This window comes from Mustela putorius, unplaced genomic scaffold (assembly GCF_011764305.1).
Source record: "Mustela putorius furo isolate JIRA1106 unplaced genomic scaffold, ASM1176430v1.1 tig00003845_pilon_pilon_pilon, whole genome shotgun sequence".
Lineage (NCBI taxonomy): Eukaryota > Metazoa > Chordata > Mammalia > Carnivora > Mustelidae > Mustela > Mustela putorius.
In genome coordinates, this window is record NW_025421998.1 from 56046946 (window position 1) to 56064253 (window position 17308).

At 39.7% G+C, this 17308-nt stretch overlaps 1 protein-coding gene across 2 annotated transcripts in view; it reads right to left on the reverse strand.

The window, feature by feature from the left end:
* GSDME (gasdermin E) overlaps nt 1-17308 on the reverse strand; it is a 73003-nt gene that overhangs the window by 45009 nt on the left and 10686 nt on the right. For both annotated transcript variants that reach the window (XM_045062792.1, XM_045062793.1), the window contains exons 2-3: nt 15491-15720; nt 12398-12590 (exon numbers count right to left, since the gene is read on the reverse strand). In XM_045062792.1, coding sequence (XP_044918727.1) covers nt 12398-12590; nt 15491-15701 — 404 coding nt within the window. In that variant the 5' untranslated portion in view covers nt 15702-15720. The remainder of the gene's footprint in view (nt 1-12397; nt 12591-15490; nt 15721-17308) is intronic.

The following is a 17308-nucleotide window of genomic DNA, read 5'->3' on the forward strand; positions in this document are numbered from 1 at the left end:
TTTATATTTCCACATTTCCACAATTTTTTTTCATTTTACAGATGAGCCTGAAGTTTACCACTCCACGATGGGGCTAGAGTCCCCCTACCCCCAACACTGAGAGAAAAGCCTGAGGAGATGCTGTTGGCTGCTCCCACGCCCAGACTTTGGGGTACCCTCCCCTTGTTTGTTTTGACTACTTTAAGGCTGACCCTGAAGGAGAAACAAATTAAAAAGAGAAAAAAATGAAAGGACCAAATTCAGGAGACTTTGGTCTTCAAGTACATGTGACCAGAAGTCTTTAAATTGTTAGGCACAAACTCCATTAAAAATAATAATGCCTGGGGCACCTGGGTGACTCAGTGGATTAAGCATCTGCCTTTGGCTTGGTTCATGGTCTCACAGTCCTGGGATTGAGTCCCGCATCAGGCTCTCTGCTCAGCGGGGAGCCTGCTTCCCTCCTCTCTCTGCCTGCCTCTCTGATTACTTATGATCTCTCTGTCAAATAAATAAATAAAATCTTTAAAAAAAAAAAAAAGAGTTGAAAAATAATAATGCCCATGCAGAGTTGAACACTAGCACAAAAGGATTTCCCAACTATCTGCTGGCCGCAGGGAAATTTATCAGGTTGGAAGGAAAACAGTTCCAACCACAATGCATGGTTTCTTTAAGAAAGACATGGGCCTTCCAAAACCTGCCCTCAAATCACTGCTAAATCAGGGAAAAGCAGACAGCACATGGGGACGCGCTCACGAGAGCTATGGTAGGAACTTTAGAGAGGTCAGATGTGGGCCGCAAGAAAGAGCAGCTTTTATAAGTTCTTGTGTGTGGGATGCCTGGGTGGCTCATTCAGTTAAGCATCTGTCTTTGGCTCAGGTCATGATCCCAGGGCCCTGGGATCAAGTCCTGCATCGGGCTCCCTGTTCAAGGACCGCTTGCCTCTCTCTCCGCTCATACTTGTGCATGCACACATGTGTGCTCTCTCTCTCTCTCTGAGAAATAAAATAAAATCTTTAAAAATAATTTTTTTACATAAAAGTTTTTGTGTGTAAACTTTTAGAATTCAGAAGTCTTTAGATACACTAAGACTGAGTGTAATTTTGAAATATTTTAAATAATTATGGAAGCTTGTCGTTGCCAGACCACTGCTGGCATGATATATTAGTGGCACATCATTTAGAAACTGGAATTCTTAATGAAAAGCCAAACTTCTAATTATCAGGTATTCATTCAGAAATTGAATCTGTTTTACTAGAATTTGCTTTAAAATACAACAGAGAATGAGAATGGTATCTGCCCTGGAAATCAGCTGAAACCAGGGCCCGAACTCAGGGAGAAGGGGCTGATGCGTGTACTCTGGAGTCCACTCACTTCTCATATTTAGCCAGGAGAAAACCCTCAAAGGTCATCTAGTCCAGGTGCTTCAGCAACAGCTGAGAAAACAGACCAGAGGCAGAAGTGACATAGCAAGTTATAGAAGTTATTTATCAGAAATAAACCTCTCCAAGACCCTAGGAGATCAGAGGCAGAGATGGTGTGGGGTGTGGTGGTTATACCTGAGGCAGCAACAGACAGCTGCTGACAATGGGAGACAAGGCAGAAAAATGAGAGTTTATTACAAAATAGTGATGATCTTAAGAATAAAACATGGGGGCGCCTGGGTGGCTCAGTGGGTTAAAGCCTCTGCCTTCAGCTCAGGTCATGATCCCAGGGTCCTGGGATGGAGCCCCACGTCGGGCTCTCTGCTCCGCGGGGAGCCTGCTTCCTCCTCTCTCTCTGCCTGCTTGTGATCTCTGTCAAATAAAAAAATAAAATCTTTAAAAAAAAAAAAAAAGAAAGAAAGAATAAAACATGAATCCAAATCATTATGAAAATGTCTCAATAAACATGGTATTCTCCATTTAAAAATTTTTTAAAAAAGAAGTCCCTGATCTATCGTAGCGTGGTTTTCCATCAAGAATATTTAAAGATAGGGGCGCCGGGGTGGCTCAGTGGGTTAAAGCCTCTGCCTTCGGCTGGGGTCATGATCCCAGGGTCCTGGGATCGAGCCCCGCATCGGGCCCTCTGCTCAGAGGGGAGCCTGCTTCCCTTCCTCTCTTTCTGCCTGCCTCTCTGCCTGCTTGTGATCTCTGTCTGTCAAATAAATAAATAAATAATCTTTAAAAAAAAAAAAAAAAAAGACTATTTAAAGATAAACAGAGCTCTCATTCAAAGAGGTCAGCTCCAGGTGTCTAGAAGGTTAATTCCAGTAGAATACCTTCACGCTCAACAAGGCTAGATAAATGTTGTATATGCAGGTGCCCGTTTTTTCAAGAATAGAGGAAGTTTTTGAGAGGTACACACATTTCATGGACAATAAAGCTAATACTCTGAATTCTAAGCGTTAAAATATCTTTTACACAGATGACAAGTTATCTAAATTACCTGAAATAAAATGATTGACTGCAAATAAGTCCTCAAGAACGTACAGTACTTAAGCATTACTAATTACCTCTCCCAAGGCCACACATAATGTCAGACAGCGCCTTATCAATCCAATGATGTTGTAGGAGTCCAAAGATAGGCAGATGATGTAGATAAGAATTTATGACTCCAGCATGAAGTAAGAACATTAGCTCTACATGATCTCTGTCCCATGACTGGGAGAGTCTTCCCTTGCCATCCATCCCCTCCCTCTGTAACTCACCTTTACCTCTTAGCAACAGAACAAGGAGGAGTTGACTCTGTCAGAAGACTCATCTATTTCTCGATGTTAAATGTCTTCCTTCCCATTTTCCTAGTGCCACCTTCTTCCTCACCTCCACCTCACCACCTTCATCACATCTACAATGAACAAGCTTCTACAGACCCTCCTGAGGTGATCTCATCCCTGTGTACAGCTCCTCCAGGTGGGCAGGCCTAGCCACGCGCTGGGCTTGCTCACACATGTCTAGTCCACTGTGCTGGGAACCTGGATTCATGCTTTACCTTTCCATTCTGTGCCAGAACATTAGCTACTTTTACCTCAGCCAGTTTCTTTGCCTCACAGTCACTTAAACACAATTTTGAAGAAAGAATGGGAAACTTAGAGCCAGGAAATCCTGGGTTGAATCCCAGCTCCAGCATCCAAATTGAGCTCAGGGGCTGAAAACAAGTTACTTTTCCTTCTGAGCCTTAGATCCTAAGTGAAAAAGAAGAGAATTGTGCAGAGTAAATGCACACTTTGTGTCTGTGCCTTAAAGTGCCTAGCACACAGCAGGTGCTCAGTAGAGGCTTGTTTCCTTCCCTTCCTCTCTCCCTGGCTTCCCACTTACAACTTCTGGCAAGAACTTCTTTCCCTTCCGAATATTTTCTCCTATCTCTACTCACTGACCCCTTTCCATATGCTTCCTGTTGGCATCATTTTCTACACCTGAATCACAAAGAGGGTTTGGAAAACCTATTCTGGGAAATACGATTATAAAGCATTGCCAAACCTGGGTCACAAAACAGAAGTATTTTGTAGCAACACGGACGGGACTGGAAGAGATTATGCTGAGTGAAATAAGTCAGAGAGAGGCAATTATCATATGGTTTCACTTATTTGTGGAGCGTAACAAATAGCATGGAGGACATGGGGAGATAGAGAGGAGAAAGGAGTTGGGGGAAATTGGAAGGGGAGGTGAACCATGAGAGACTGTGGACTCTGAAAAACAACCTGAGGGTTTTGAAGGGGCGGGGGGTGGGAGGTCGGGGTACCAGGTGGTGGGTATTATAGAGGGCACGGATTGCATGGAGCACTGGGTGTGGTGCAAAAATAATGAATACTGTTACGCTGAAAATAAAAAAATAAAAAATAAATAAAACAAAAGAAGTAACAAGGGACACCTGGGTGGCTCAGTGGGTTAAGTGTCTGCCTTCAGCTCAGGTCATGATCTCAGGGTCCTGGAACTGAACCCCACATCAGGCTCACTCCTTAGCAGGGATCCTACTTTCCCCTCTCTCTGTCTGCTTTTCTGCCTACTTGTGAGCTCTCTGTCAAACAAACAAATAAAATCTTAAAACAAACAAACAAACAAACAAAAAAAAACCTTTAAAAATAAAAAAAAAAAAATAGAAGTAACAAAACTTCCCAAAGGGGCTCAACCAGAGAGATTTGATGACTGAGCATCAGAGGCCCCTGGACACTCCTAGCCCACCTGTACTCCTTCCTCCTTATTTGCCAAACTTAGCAAATAAAAATAGATGATGCCCAGATAAATTTTATTTTCAGATAAACAACAGATGTGTTTCTGGTGAATCCCAAAGTATTGTAGTAGAAAAGGAAAATGCCTCCCTAGCAAAGAAAAAAGCCACAGAGAAAGGAAAATAAAGACTATGACTGTCACAGAATGAGGTGGCTGTCCCTTCCACCCAGTATCATCAGAAAGAGCTTAAATTTTTCTGACCAAAGGGAGATTCCTGCCAGAGTCTTAGAGTCCTAGGAAGTACTAGGAGGAAGTGAATAATGGCCAAGGTCTTTCAAGTCCATTAAGCACCAGTGGTTAGTGAATAAGCTTTGAAGACTGCAGTTGCCTCAGTGTTCTCAAGGTCTATAGAAAATCCACCCACTAAATGCTTGATACTTGACTTTTATGGTAGTATTTACTCATTAATTTTTTTAAACATAATTTTGTTCAATGAGTGAATGTATTTTTTATTTCATATAATCCTAAAAATGTTGGAAAAGTGAAAATAAACCACCTATATACAAATGCAAGTGAGTTTTCTCTTCATTTGGAGTTGCATTTTCTATTTTAAATGAACAAGAGTAAAAAGAAAAAGAATGAAAGATAGAAAAAGGGAGATAAAACTACACAGAAAAATACACATATGTTAACATACAAATGAAAACATCAGCTCTTGTGAAGATGATTGCAAAAACTTCTCAATTGGACTCCCTGCTTCCACTCATCCACTCTCTTCTCAAATCAGCAGCCATAAAGATCCCTCTAAAAAATGAGTCCCACCATGTCACTTCTTGCTCAAATTCTTCTGGTGGCTTCCCATCTCACTCTGAATAAAAGCTGAAGTCTTTCCAGCAGCCTGCAAGTCCCTGTAGAACTTGCCATCCACTCCTTTTACCCACCCAGGCCTCCCTTTCTCCTGCCCAGCTTACTTACTCCAGCCACATTGGCCCTTGCCCACAACACTCTTGCCCAGGATACCCCTGTACTTGAATCTGTCCTCCTTCAAATCTTTGCACTGAGGCCAACTTCCCTGCAATGCCTTCTATGGCCACTTTTTCAAATCATAAACCCCATTCCTAGCACGCCCTTCTTGCTATATTCTTCTCCATAAAACCAATCCCCATCAACCTAGTATATACTGCACTGAGTTGTACATTTTGTGTCTCTCCCCACTAGATTAAACAGCAGAAATGTTGGCATTTTGGTCACTGCAGCATCCCAAACATGTAGAACAGTACATGGCACATAGTGGCACTCAACAAAATTCCTTATCAACTGTTCAATAGACATAAGGTAAAAAGAATGAGTTATATGGATTAAAAAGAATTTACTACAAGCTAAGCAAGGAATAACTGTGGGGTTTTCTTCAAGATCTCCTAGTTGAAAACCAGCTCTTCTGCTAAAGCCCCTAATTTGCTTTCTTCTTTTCCTAATCAGAAAGCTAGCAGGAACCAGACGGGACTGTCATTTTCTTGCTTCTGATATCAATATTTAAAAATGTAGGTCATAGCATTCTCCTCATTGGCATTCTCATCATTGGCATTTAATAAATAGCATAACATTTTTTAAAAAGTAGATATTTGCCTGAAGTAACATTCTTTTAGAGTGCTTCCCTTAAGCTTTGCATAGTGGCAGTATCATATGAGGCATTATGAGGTTTATCTAAGGCACAATTATTGCTAATAGAGTGCTTCCTTTAAATGTAAATGGACTAAATTCTCCAATAAAAATGCAGAGTAGCTGAATGGATAAAAAAAACACTCTAGACCCATCTATATACTGCCTACAAGAGATTCACTTAAGATATAAAGACACAAATAGAGAGAGTGAAGTTCTGGAAAAAGATATTACATATAAATGGAAACCAAAAGAAAGCTAAGCTAGCTAGAGCAGACAAAAAAGACTTTAAAACAAGGACTGTGATAAAAAACAAAGAGCATTATTTGATGTTAAAGGAGTCAACCCAACAAGAGAATATAACATTTGTAAATGTTTATGTACCTAACATAGGAGTACCTAAATACATAAAGCAAATATTAACAGACCTAAAGAAAAAAATTGACAGCAATACAATAATAGTATGGGGCTTTAATATCTCACTTTCATCAATGGATAGATCATCTCAGACAGATTATCAGGAAGGAAGTATCAGCCTTAAATGACATGTTAGGCCTGGTGAACTTAAAAGATATATATAGAATATTCTATCCAAAAGCAGAATACACATTCCTCTCAAGTTCATATGGAACATTCTCTAGTATAGACCATTATGTTATGCCACAATTCTTAATAAATTTAAGATGACTGAAATCACATCAAGAATCTTTTCAGAGCACAACAGTATGAAACTAAATTCAATTACCAGAAGAAAACTGAAAAATTCACAGAGATGTGGAGATTAAAGAACATGCTATGGAACAACCAATGTGTGAAAGAATAAAAGATTAATTAAAAAAAAATCTTGAGACAAAAGAAAACAGAAATATAATACACCAAAACTAATGGGATGCAGCAAAAGTTCCAAGAAGGAAATACATAGCAATAAATGTCTACACCTCAAGAAACAAGAAAAATCTCAAATAAACAACCTAACATTACACCTCAAGGAATTAGAAAAAGAACAAAGCCCCAAATTAATAGAAGAAAGGAAATAACAAAATGAGAGCAGAAATAAATGAAATAGAGACTAATAAGACAATAGAAAATATCAATGAAACTAATGGCTGGTTCTTTAGAAAGACAGACAAAATTGACAAACTTTTAACTAGACTCACCGGGAAGAGAGGATTCAAATAAATAAAATCAGAAATGAAAGAGAAGACATACTCAAAATGATACCATAGAAATACAAAGGATCTTAAGACAGTACAATGAACAATTATACACCAACAAACTGGACAACCTGAAAGAAAAGAATAAACACCTAGAAACATACAACCTACTAAGACTAAATCAGGAAGAAATAAAAAATCTATACAGTCCAGTTACTAATAAGGAGACTGAATTACTAATCAAAATCTCCCAACAAATAAAAGTCAACCAAAGAGCCTCAGTGGTGAAGTCTACCATGCATTTAAAGAATGGCAATCCTTTTCAAACTCATCCAAAAAACAGAAAAGGAGAGAACACTTCCAAATTCATTTTAAAATGCAGCATTACCTTGGTACTGAAACCAGACAAGAATATCACAGAAAAGAAAATTATAGGTCAGTTGGGTAACACATGTTAACAAGACTTATTGTGGTGATCATTTCACAATATATACAAATATGGAATCATATTGTACACTCAAAACTAATACTATGTTGCATGTCAATTACACCTCAATTTAAAAAAGAACGAACATGGGAGAAGGTAGAGGGAGAGGGAGGAGCAGATTCCTTGCTGAGCTGGGAGTCCAGCATGGGACTTGATCCCAGGACCCTGGGATCATGACTTGATCATGAAGGCAGACGCTTAACCAACTGAGCCACCTAGGAGCTCCAGTACATTCAAACTTTGATGGGAATTACATTCAATCTGTAGGTTGTTTTGGATAGTAGGGACATTCTAGTGATATTCTAAACCAGGAGCATAGAATATCTTATTATTTATTTATTTTTCAATTTATTATTTATTTTAAAGATGTTATCTCTGTCAAATAAATAAATAAAAAGTAGGCAGAGAGGTAAGCAGAGAGAGATGGGGAAGCTGGTTCCCTGCTGAGCAGAGAGCCTGATGCGGGGCTCAAATGCAGGACAATATCCATGATAGACATAGATGCATAGATCCTCAACACAATATTAGCAAACTGAAGAAAACATCACATTAAAAGAATCATATATAATGATCAAGTCAGATTTACTCCAGCTATGCAAGGATGGTTTGAGATCCATGAATCAAGCAATGTGATACACTACCCTAACAAAATGAAATCATAGCAATCATACAATCAGTTCAATAGATGCAGAAAAAGCAGTGTTAATGAAATTCAATATTCCTATATGATAAAACCTCTCAACAAAGTAGATATGGAGGGAACATACCTCAATATAAGGCCATATATATGATAAGCTCACAGTGAAAATCCACACTCAACAGTGAAAATCCAAAGCTTTATCTCTAAGATTAGGAACAAAGATGCTCACTCTCTCTACTTTATTCAACATAGTACTAGAAATCCTAGCCAGAGTGATTAGACAAGAAAAAGAAATAAAATGCCACCACACAGGAAAGGAAGAAATAAAACTACTTCTATTTGCATATGACACGATATTACATACGGAAAATCCTAAAAACCCCACCAAAATACTGTTAGAACTAATAAAAAAATTCAGCCAAGTTCCAGGATACAAACTCAATACACAAAAGTCTGCTGCATTTCTATACATAGATATGAACATTCCAAAAGAGAAATTAAAATAATTCCATTTATAATTACATAAAAAAGAAGAAAATACCTAAGAATAAATTTAACCAAAGAGATGAATATTCTGTACACTGAAAATTGTAAGCCTCTGATAAAAATAAATTGAAAAAGGGGCACCTGGGTGTCTCAGTGGGTTAAAGCCTCTGCCTTCAGCCCAGGTCATGATCCCAAGGTCCTGCGTTTGAGCCCTGCATCAGGCCCTCTGCTCAGCAGGGAACCAGCTTCCCCATCTCTCTCTGCTTACCTCTCTGCCTACTTTTTATTTATTTATTTGACAGAGATAACATCTTTAAAATAAATAATAAATTGAAAAATAAATAAATAATAAGATATTCTATGCTCATGGTTTAGAATATCACTAGAATGTCCCTACTATCCAAAACAACCTACAGATTGAATGTAATTCCCATCAAAATTTGAATGTATTGGGGCTCCTAGGTGGCTCAGTTGGTTAAGCATCTGCCTTCAGCTCAAGTCATGATCCCAGGGTCCTGGGATCAAGTCCCTTGCTGGACTCCCTGCTCAGCAAGGAATCTGCTTCTCCCTCTGCCTTCTCCCCACACTCCCCACTCATGCTCTGTCTCTCATTCTCTGTAAAATAAATAAATAAAATCTTTTTTTTTTTCCCTCAAGATTTTATTTATTTGTCAGAGAGACAGAGAGGGCACAGGCAGAGTGGCAGGCAGAGGCAGAGAGAGAAGCAGGCTCCTTGCAGAGCAAGGAGCCCAAAGTGGGATTCAATCCCAGTTTGCTGGGATCATGACCTGAGCCAAAGGCAGCCATTTAACCAACTGAGCCACACAGGCATCCCATAAATAAAATCTTTTAACAAAATTCCAATGCAGTTTTCACAGGAAAGAAAAAAAAAAAAACTCTAAAAATTCTAAAATTTGAACAGAACCACAAAAACTCCTGAGTAGCAGGAAGAAGAACAAAGCTGGAGATATCACACTGTCTTATTTCAAACTATATTACAAAACTACACTAATCAAAACATTAAGACTTGGACATAAAACAGACATACAGATCAAAGGAACAGAATACAGAGTCCAGAAATAAAACCATGCACATACCGTCATTTCATTAATGACAAAGAAGCCAAGAATATAAAATGGGGAGAGGACAGTCTCTTCAATAAATAGTATTAGAAAAACTGGAGAGCCATATGCAAAAGAATGAAACTGGGCTACTATCTTACATCATCCACAAAAATTAACTCAAAGTAATTAAAGACTTTAATGTTACACCTGAAACCATAAAACTCCCAGAAGAAAGCATGGATGGTAAGTTCTTAGACATCAGCCTTGGCAATTAGTTTTTGAATCTGACACCAAAAGCAAAAGCGACAAAAGAAAAATAGCAAATGGGACTACATCAAACTAAAATACTTCTTTCTGCACAACAAAGGAAACCATCAACAAAAATGAAAAGGCAACCTACTAAATGGAAAAAGTATTTGCAAATCATATACCCGATACAGAGTTAATATATCAAATATATAAAGAACTCATACAGTTCAACAGAAAAAAGAAATCCAATTTTTAAAATGGGCAGATCTGAGTAGACATTTTTCCAAAGAAGACATACAAATAGCCAATAGCCACATGAAAAGATGCCCAGTATCACTCATCAAGGAAATGCAAACCTGGGCACCTGGGTGGCTCAGTCAGCTAAGTGTCTGCCTTCAGCTCAGGTGGAAACAGGTGGGAGTCCCAGGATCGAATCCTACATCAGGCTCCCTGCTCAATGAGGAGTCTGCTTCTCCCTCTAGCCCTCCAACATCTCATATTCTCTCTCTCTAATAATAAAAATCTTAAAAAAAAAAAAAAAAGGAAATATAAATCAAAGCCACAATGAGATATCACCTCCTACCTGTTAGAATAGCTCGTATCAAAAAGACAAGAAGTGGGCACCTGGGTGGCTCAGTTGGTTAAGCCGCTGCCTTTGGCTCAGGTCATGATCCCAAGTTCCTGGAATCGAGTCCCAATTCAGGCTCTGCTCAGCAGGGAGCCTGCTTCCTCCTCTCTCTGCCTGCCTCTCTGCCTACTTGTGATCTGTCAAATAAATAAATAAAATCTTAAAAAAAAAATTTAAAATAGAACTACCATACGATCCAGAATTTTCACTTATGCGTACTTATGCCAAGTATTTAAACATTTTTGCAAAAAGATTTGTGCCCCGATGTTCACTGCAGCATTATTTAGAATAGCAAAAATATAGAAACAATCTAAGCATCCATGGATATATGAATGGATAAAGAATTATAGTATATATATATGTTGTATTGTGGTTTATAGTAAGAAATATATATTTGGTCTTCAACCCAGTTCTTGGCACAGAGCTTCTAAAACCTGTGGAATTTCCTGCAATAAAAGCAATAAAAGTGTCTTTTGTTATCTTAATGTTGTGACTTTGGGAAAGCCTGAGGTAACCTAAAGATGGGGGCTGGTTAGGGAGTCAACCTGTAATTAGAAGGTTTTAACTTTCAGTACCCCGACTCCAACCTCTAGGGAGGGGAGAGGGGCTGGAGGCTCAATCAATCACCAAATGGTCCATGAGGGTGTAATCAATTCTGACTGTGTAATAAAGCCTCCATAAAACTCCAAAAAGATGGGGCTCAGAGAGCTTCCAGATTGGGGAACACATGAAGATTTGGAAAGAGTGGTGACCTGGAGAGAGCAGGGAGGCTCCATGACTTTTCCCATACCATGCCCCATGCATCTCTTCCACCTGGCTGTTCCTGAGTTATTATCCTTTTGTAATAAAACAGTGATCTCCTATATAAAATGTTTCATATTTCAAATTAACTGAACTCAAGGAGCGGGTCACGGAATCTGATTTTTAGCCAGTTGGTCAGAAGTATAGCTGACAACCTGGACTTGTGAAGGACATCTGAAGTCCAAGGATGGGGGCATGGGAATCTCCAACCTGCATGCCTCATCGTCAGAAGCACAAGGAACAGCCAGGGCTTGCTGCTGGCATCCAACACAGACTGAGGGTGGAGGACAGTCTTTTTAGGACTGAACCCTTACCCTATGAAGCTGATACTATCTGTAGGCAGAAAGTACCAGCACTGAGTTGAGTTCTTGGACACTCCTGGAATAGAGTCAGGTAGCTAACTTAACACATACACGATGGAGTAGTATTCAGCCACATAAAAGAAGGAAATCTTGCCATTTGGAACAGCATGGATGGAGCTGGGGATTATGCCAAGTGAAATAAACCACACGGAAAGACAAGAAGAACCCAATCTCACTTATATATGGAATCAAAACAAACAAGCTCATGGATACGGAGGCCAGATTAGTGGTTGCCAGAGGTAAGAGGGTGGAGGTACATAAAATGGGTAACGATGGAAAAGTGCAAACATTCAGCTGTGAAAGATGTAAGATACAACACACTGACTATAGTCAGTCATACTGCATGTTTGAAAGCTGCCGAGAGAATACATTTTAAAAGCTCTCATCGCAAGAAAAAATGTATTTACAACTACATATGGTGGTAGATAGATGTGGTGTTCATCTTGCAATAGGGACAAATAACAAATCATTATGTAGTGCACCTGAAACTAATACAACATTATATGTCAATTACACTTCAATCAAAAAAATAAAATAATAATATTTTCCACTTCTCCTCACTCCAGCTAAGAACAATGAAGAAATTCCAGGCTAAAAGGATCAGCTCTCAGAAAGTTTCAACCCAACACTCAATCAAAGCAACTTTGCTTTGGGGCAAAGTTCCCATCTGTCACCCTTTTAACAAAGGTCCCACTGAATGAGATACGTGTCAAATCCAAAATGCCAAACAGAATTGTCATTACCTCTCAGTGGAATCTCTGATGAGCTGCTGCAGGTCCACCTCCTGCTTCCTCAGGCTTCCAAAAGAAGACTGACTTTCCACAAGTCCTTTGCCTCCAACATTCAGCTTGACCTTCCCTAGTGCCGTCTCAATGGTCCCGCTCACGTGGTTTTGAAACTTGCCCTCATATTTCACAAAGTCCGACTCCACGACCACTGGAGTGAATGACACAGGCAAAGGAGTCTGAGGATAATTTGGCCACCTAGCTGCCTTAGGTCACCTACCTTCCCAATCCTATGGAAAACCACAGGAAAAAAATTTTGAATTTCCATTCAAAATGGAAAGTTGGCAGCCATGCTCCGTATATGTTCAAACCAAAATGGAGCTAGCACCCCGAGGTACTGACTGAGAGAGGGATGGGGCTGGTGGCCAGGGGGCTCTATTGGGTGCTGTTTTTGTTTATTTCGTCTTTCATTTCCAATATTTACATATGTAGACAGGTACCACAAGTATCTGAAGAGTTTAACAAGTTTAAAGCCAGCATCCTGGGGCCCCTGGCTGGCTCAGTCGGCAGAACACTCAACTCTTGATCTCAGGGTTGTGAGGTTTAACCCCACAATGGCTATAGAGATTACTTAAAAATAAATAAGTAAAAAAACTTTAAAGCAAGCATCCATTTAACCACTATTCAGATAGAATTTTTTTAAATAGAATATTTTATATATTTTTTAAAGATTTTATGCATTTATTTGACAGAGATCACAAGCAGGCAGAGAGGCAGGCAGAGAGAGAGAAGAAGGGAAGAAGGCTCCCTGCTGAGCAGAGAGCCAGATACGGGGCTCGATCGCAGGACCCTGGGATCACGACGTGAGCCTAAGGCATAGGCTTAACCCACTGAACCACCCAGGTGCTCCTAAATAGAATATTTTAAATGTGTGAAGACTGTAAAGGAACCGCATGCGGAGGACACCGAAGCAGAGTGAAAACAGCAGTTCTGCTCCTGACCCATGTTCGAGTGGTCTGCCTTACTCAGCCCTGTGGAGCGCGGGCATCTCCCCTTCCCACCCACCAGTCTAGGAGGACATCCCCCTGGCCTTCACTACCATCTCTATGAAAAAATTTCCTTTCCCGTACTTACTTGTTTATTTTTTATTTTTATTTATTTATTTTTTAGAGCGATAGCATGGGCAGAGGGAGAGAATCTTAAACAGGCTCCACCCCCAGCAGGGATGCAGGATGGACTGGGGGCTGGATCTCACCACCCTGAGCTCCGGACCCAAGCTGAAATCCGAGTCTGAGGCTTGACTGAGCCACCCAGGCATCCAGGCTCACCTGTTTACATTGACCTCTACCCAGCCATTTCATTCCTTATCATACAATACCTTATCTCTCCTCAGACAGTCAGTCCCTCCCTGCCTCCCTCTCACTCAAACACTGTCCTGGGACAGACAAGCTCCAGGAACTCTGCCCGCCCTTTCTGGCTTCTCAGACTTGGGAAAATGCCACCTCCCCGCCATCCAGGTGTCCCAGCTTCAGTCAAGTCCTCTGGGAATTACTGTGTTCCTCACCTGGTCACACCCAGGGGACCCACACATTGCCTTCAAGACCTGCCATTCTTATACGGACACCAAAGATAAATACGTGCTGATCTCACCTCAGAACTGCCCCCTGCTCTTATCTCCAGATTTCTACTGTTCTCAGTTTTAATCCAGCCAAATACCACCATAAAAATAGTGTCAGTCATTGTCATTTGATATAACTGTATTTAGAGCCTCTTAGGAACTTTACACTTGGCTTTTTCCACTTCCCTGACCCAAGGCTCTCCTGGGCTCCTGGCTGTACTTCTAAGAGATTCAAGTCCGTCTGAAGTCTGCAAGACTTCTTTCCATCCACTCACTGCCACCTACCCCTGTATTTCCTTCACTTCAGTCAAGGAAACCATTCCTCAGCAAGGGCTGAGAAGTTATCATCAATCACTATCTTCACAATTTACGAAATAGAGAATCATCTCTGTCACCACCACCACCAAAAATAAGACAACCATTTAAATGCCTTTAATCCCAAATCTTTTCCTATTTATATCTTATGGAATACAAACATTTTGGGAAATGTGTTGGGAAGTAGCACAGAACACTGGTTAAGAACTCGAGATTTTAATCACTATTCTACTATCCCTACCTAGAAGAACTGGCTACCACACATTTCTCTGAACCACGCATTTCTCTGAACCTCCATCTTCTCAGTTGTGATCTGGAGATACCACCTTCCTGATGGATTCTGTTACATGCTGATGTACGTAAATCACATAACACAGAGCCTGGCACATAGCACGTGCTCAATATGTCCACTGGGTTTCGGCCAGAACAATGTCATTTTCTGATAAAAGGAACAGTTCTAGATCATACAAAGTGCTACACAGAAATTTTATTTCTTTACCTTCCCTCTTCTCTAGCTATTTTTGGACTAGCTTGAGAGCCTGACTGCTCTGCTCTCACCAGAAAGCTCCCTTATGTGAATAACAAAACTTTCCACACCCTTCTAATGGATAGTGGCATCATCAACTTCAACACTAAATCAGATTTTGGGTGACAGATCCATCTTATTTATGCTGGGCGGCCACAACACTTACAATGGGCATGTATTATTTTAATACTCAAAACTGCAATTTTTTTTTTTAATTAAGCTATAACTTCTCTTGTCTGGCCTGTAGAATTTTGTTCATTTTTAAAAAGGGGTACCTTGAGGCACCTGGGTGGTTCAGTCGGTTAAGCGTCCAACTCTTGATTTCAGCTCAGGTCAGGATTTCAGGATTGTGGGTTCGAGCCTCACCTCCAGCACTGTGCTCAGTGGGGAGTCTGTTTGAGATTCTCTCTTCCTCTCTTTGTCCCTTACCCTCCCTCCAAAAAATATATATAAAATCTAAAAAAAAAAAAAGAAAGAAAAAAAGGAAGAAAGGGAGGGAGGAAGGGAAGAATGTCTTTAAGAGTGTATGCAAAGAAACCGAATTCATTGTAAGGTCTCACCTTACAATTGATCATTCACGACACCATGTGCCTAGAAGATGAATCATCATCTTTTCAGGAACCAACTGTAGAATATACCCAAAGACACTTACCTGGACTCAGAAACTGGTCTTCTGTGAGTACATCTCCAAGGGTGACAGATAAAAACTGGTACTTGGGTCTCTGCCAGCACCAGAATCTCTTCTTTTTGGTCACCAGACTTAGAAGTTGTAACTTATCAGAGTCATTCAAGTTTGATACTGCAATCAGGTTACCTCCAGCATCAACTTCTTTAAGAAAATTCCTCGTTGCTTTGGCAAACATTATGAGAGCTCCAGATTACCTGGATAAAAAATCAAAGTTACCCCACAAATTAAACAAGAAGTTATTATTTCATTTATTTTTTTCTAAAACCGCCTTAGTTTTCCTTTGTGTCAATCACTATATATTAAAGAATACCTTCTCCTTAGAAAACTCTCTAGTGGGGGTTCAGTTGATGACAAAGAAATCAAACAGAAATACTGAAAGAGACTCCATAGGTTTGGATAGGCCAAGTTATGCTTCTGACATAAAGAACCTCCAAATATTTGTGGCTTATACCAAGAAAGGTTTATTTACTGGTCACTATATCTGGTAGTGAGGACAGGAGAGCTTTTCTCATCGTAGTCATTCAGTGATCCAGACTGAAGGGGCAGCCACCATCCAACATGACGGGTTCTGGAAAGTCTCACACCAGCAATTAAATGCTCTGGCCCCAAACTAACACACGTCATGTCCACTCAAAATTTGCCAGACTGGTCATGCCTCAGCTAGCCAGAATGGTCAGGAAATACAATGGTACCATGTATCTAATAGGTAGAGATCTGAGGATATTTGTTGACCAACAGACTACCCTAATTTATAACATACAAAGATATGACCACTTTTTTTAAAGGGTCAACGTGCTTTTTCTCCACACTGTGTGATTTCCCCTATTCACAAAGGCCAAGGAACTATTACTTTTTAATCCAGAAATGAAGACCCAGTCACTCCTCAGCTGGAGGGAAAAAGAAGAAACACATTGGCAGATATAAAACCGTGCATTAGGTGGAAGAGGTATAGACTGTTCAATAAATGGTGTTAGAAGAATTGGCTAATCATCTGGAAAAAATAAAGCCAGATTCCTATCTTATGCCGTACACAAGACTGAATTCTTAATGGATTAGAAGGGTTTATTTGAGGAAAAAATGAAACCATAAAAGTACCAGAAAAAATGCAGACAAATATTTTTTTCAATTGTAGGATGAGAAAGGCCTTTAGGAAGACAAATGGCAAACTGAGAAAATACTTTTAATATTTATAATGAAGAACGAGAATACTTAATATATAAAAAAATCTTTTACAAGTTGTTTTTTTAAAATACTGTAGTAGAAACATGGGCAAAGGTTATAAACAATTCACGATATATAAACTGCCCCCAGCCTATACACATACAAATATATACATATGTGCAAACACACAAGTACACTCATATATAGTCATTACTCAAAAGCACAAGTGAAATAAGATTTTTTAAAAATTATCCACGGTCAAAGGTTAAAATATCTAATGAACAACAAATGTGTGTCATTTGTATTTCTATCCTGGTATCTGGCAGCCACATAGGTATAAAATCACACAGTTTGAGAGCTGGGAATAGTCTCAGACATAAACTAGTTCAACCCCTTTGCTTTATGTTTCTGTTTGTGTTTTTTAACTTATTTTTTATGCTTTTAAATTTTATTTATCTATTTAAATTCAATTAATTAACTTATAATGTACTATTGGTTTCAGAGGTAGAGGTCAGTGATTCATCAGTCTTATAAAACACCCAGGGCTCATGCTAGCATGTGCCCTCAATGCCCATCACCATTTGCTCCATCCCTCCACCCACCTTCTCTCCAGCAACCCTC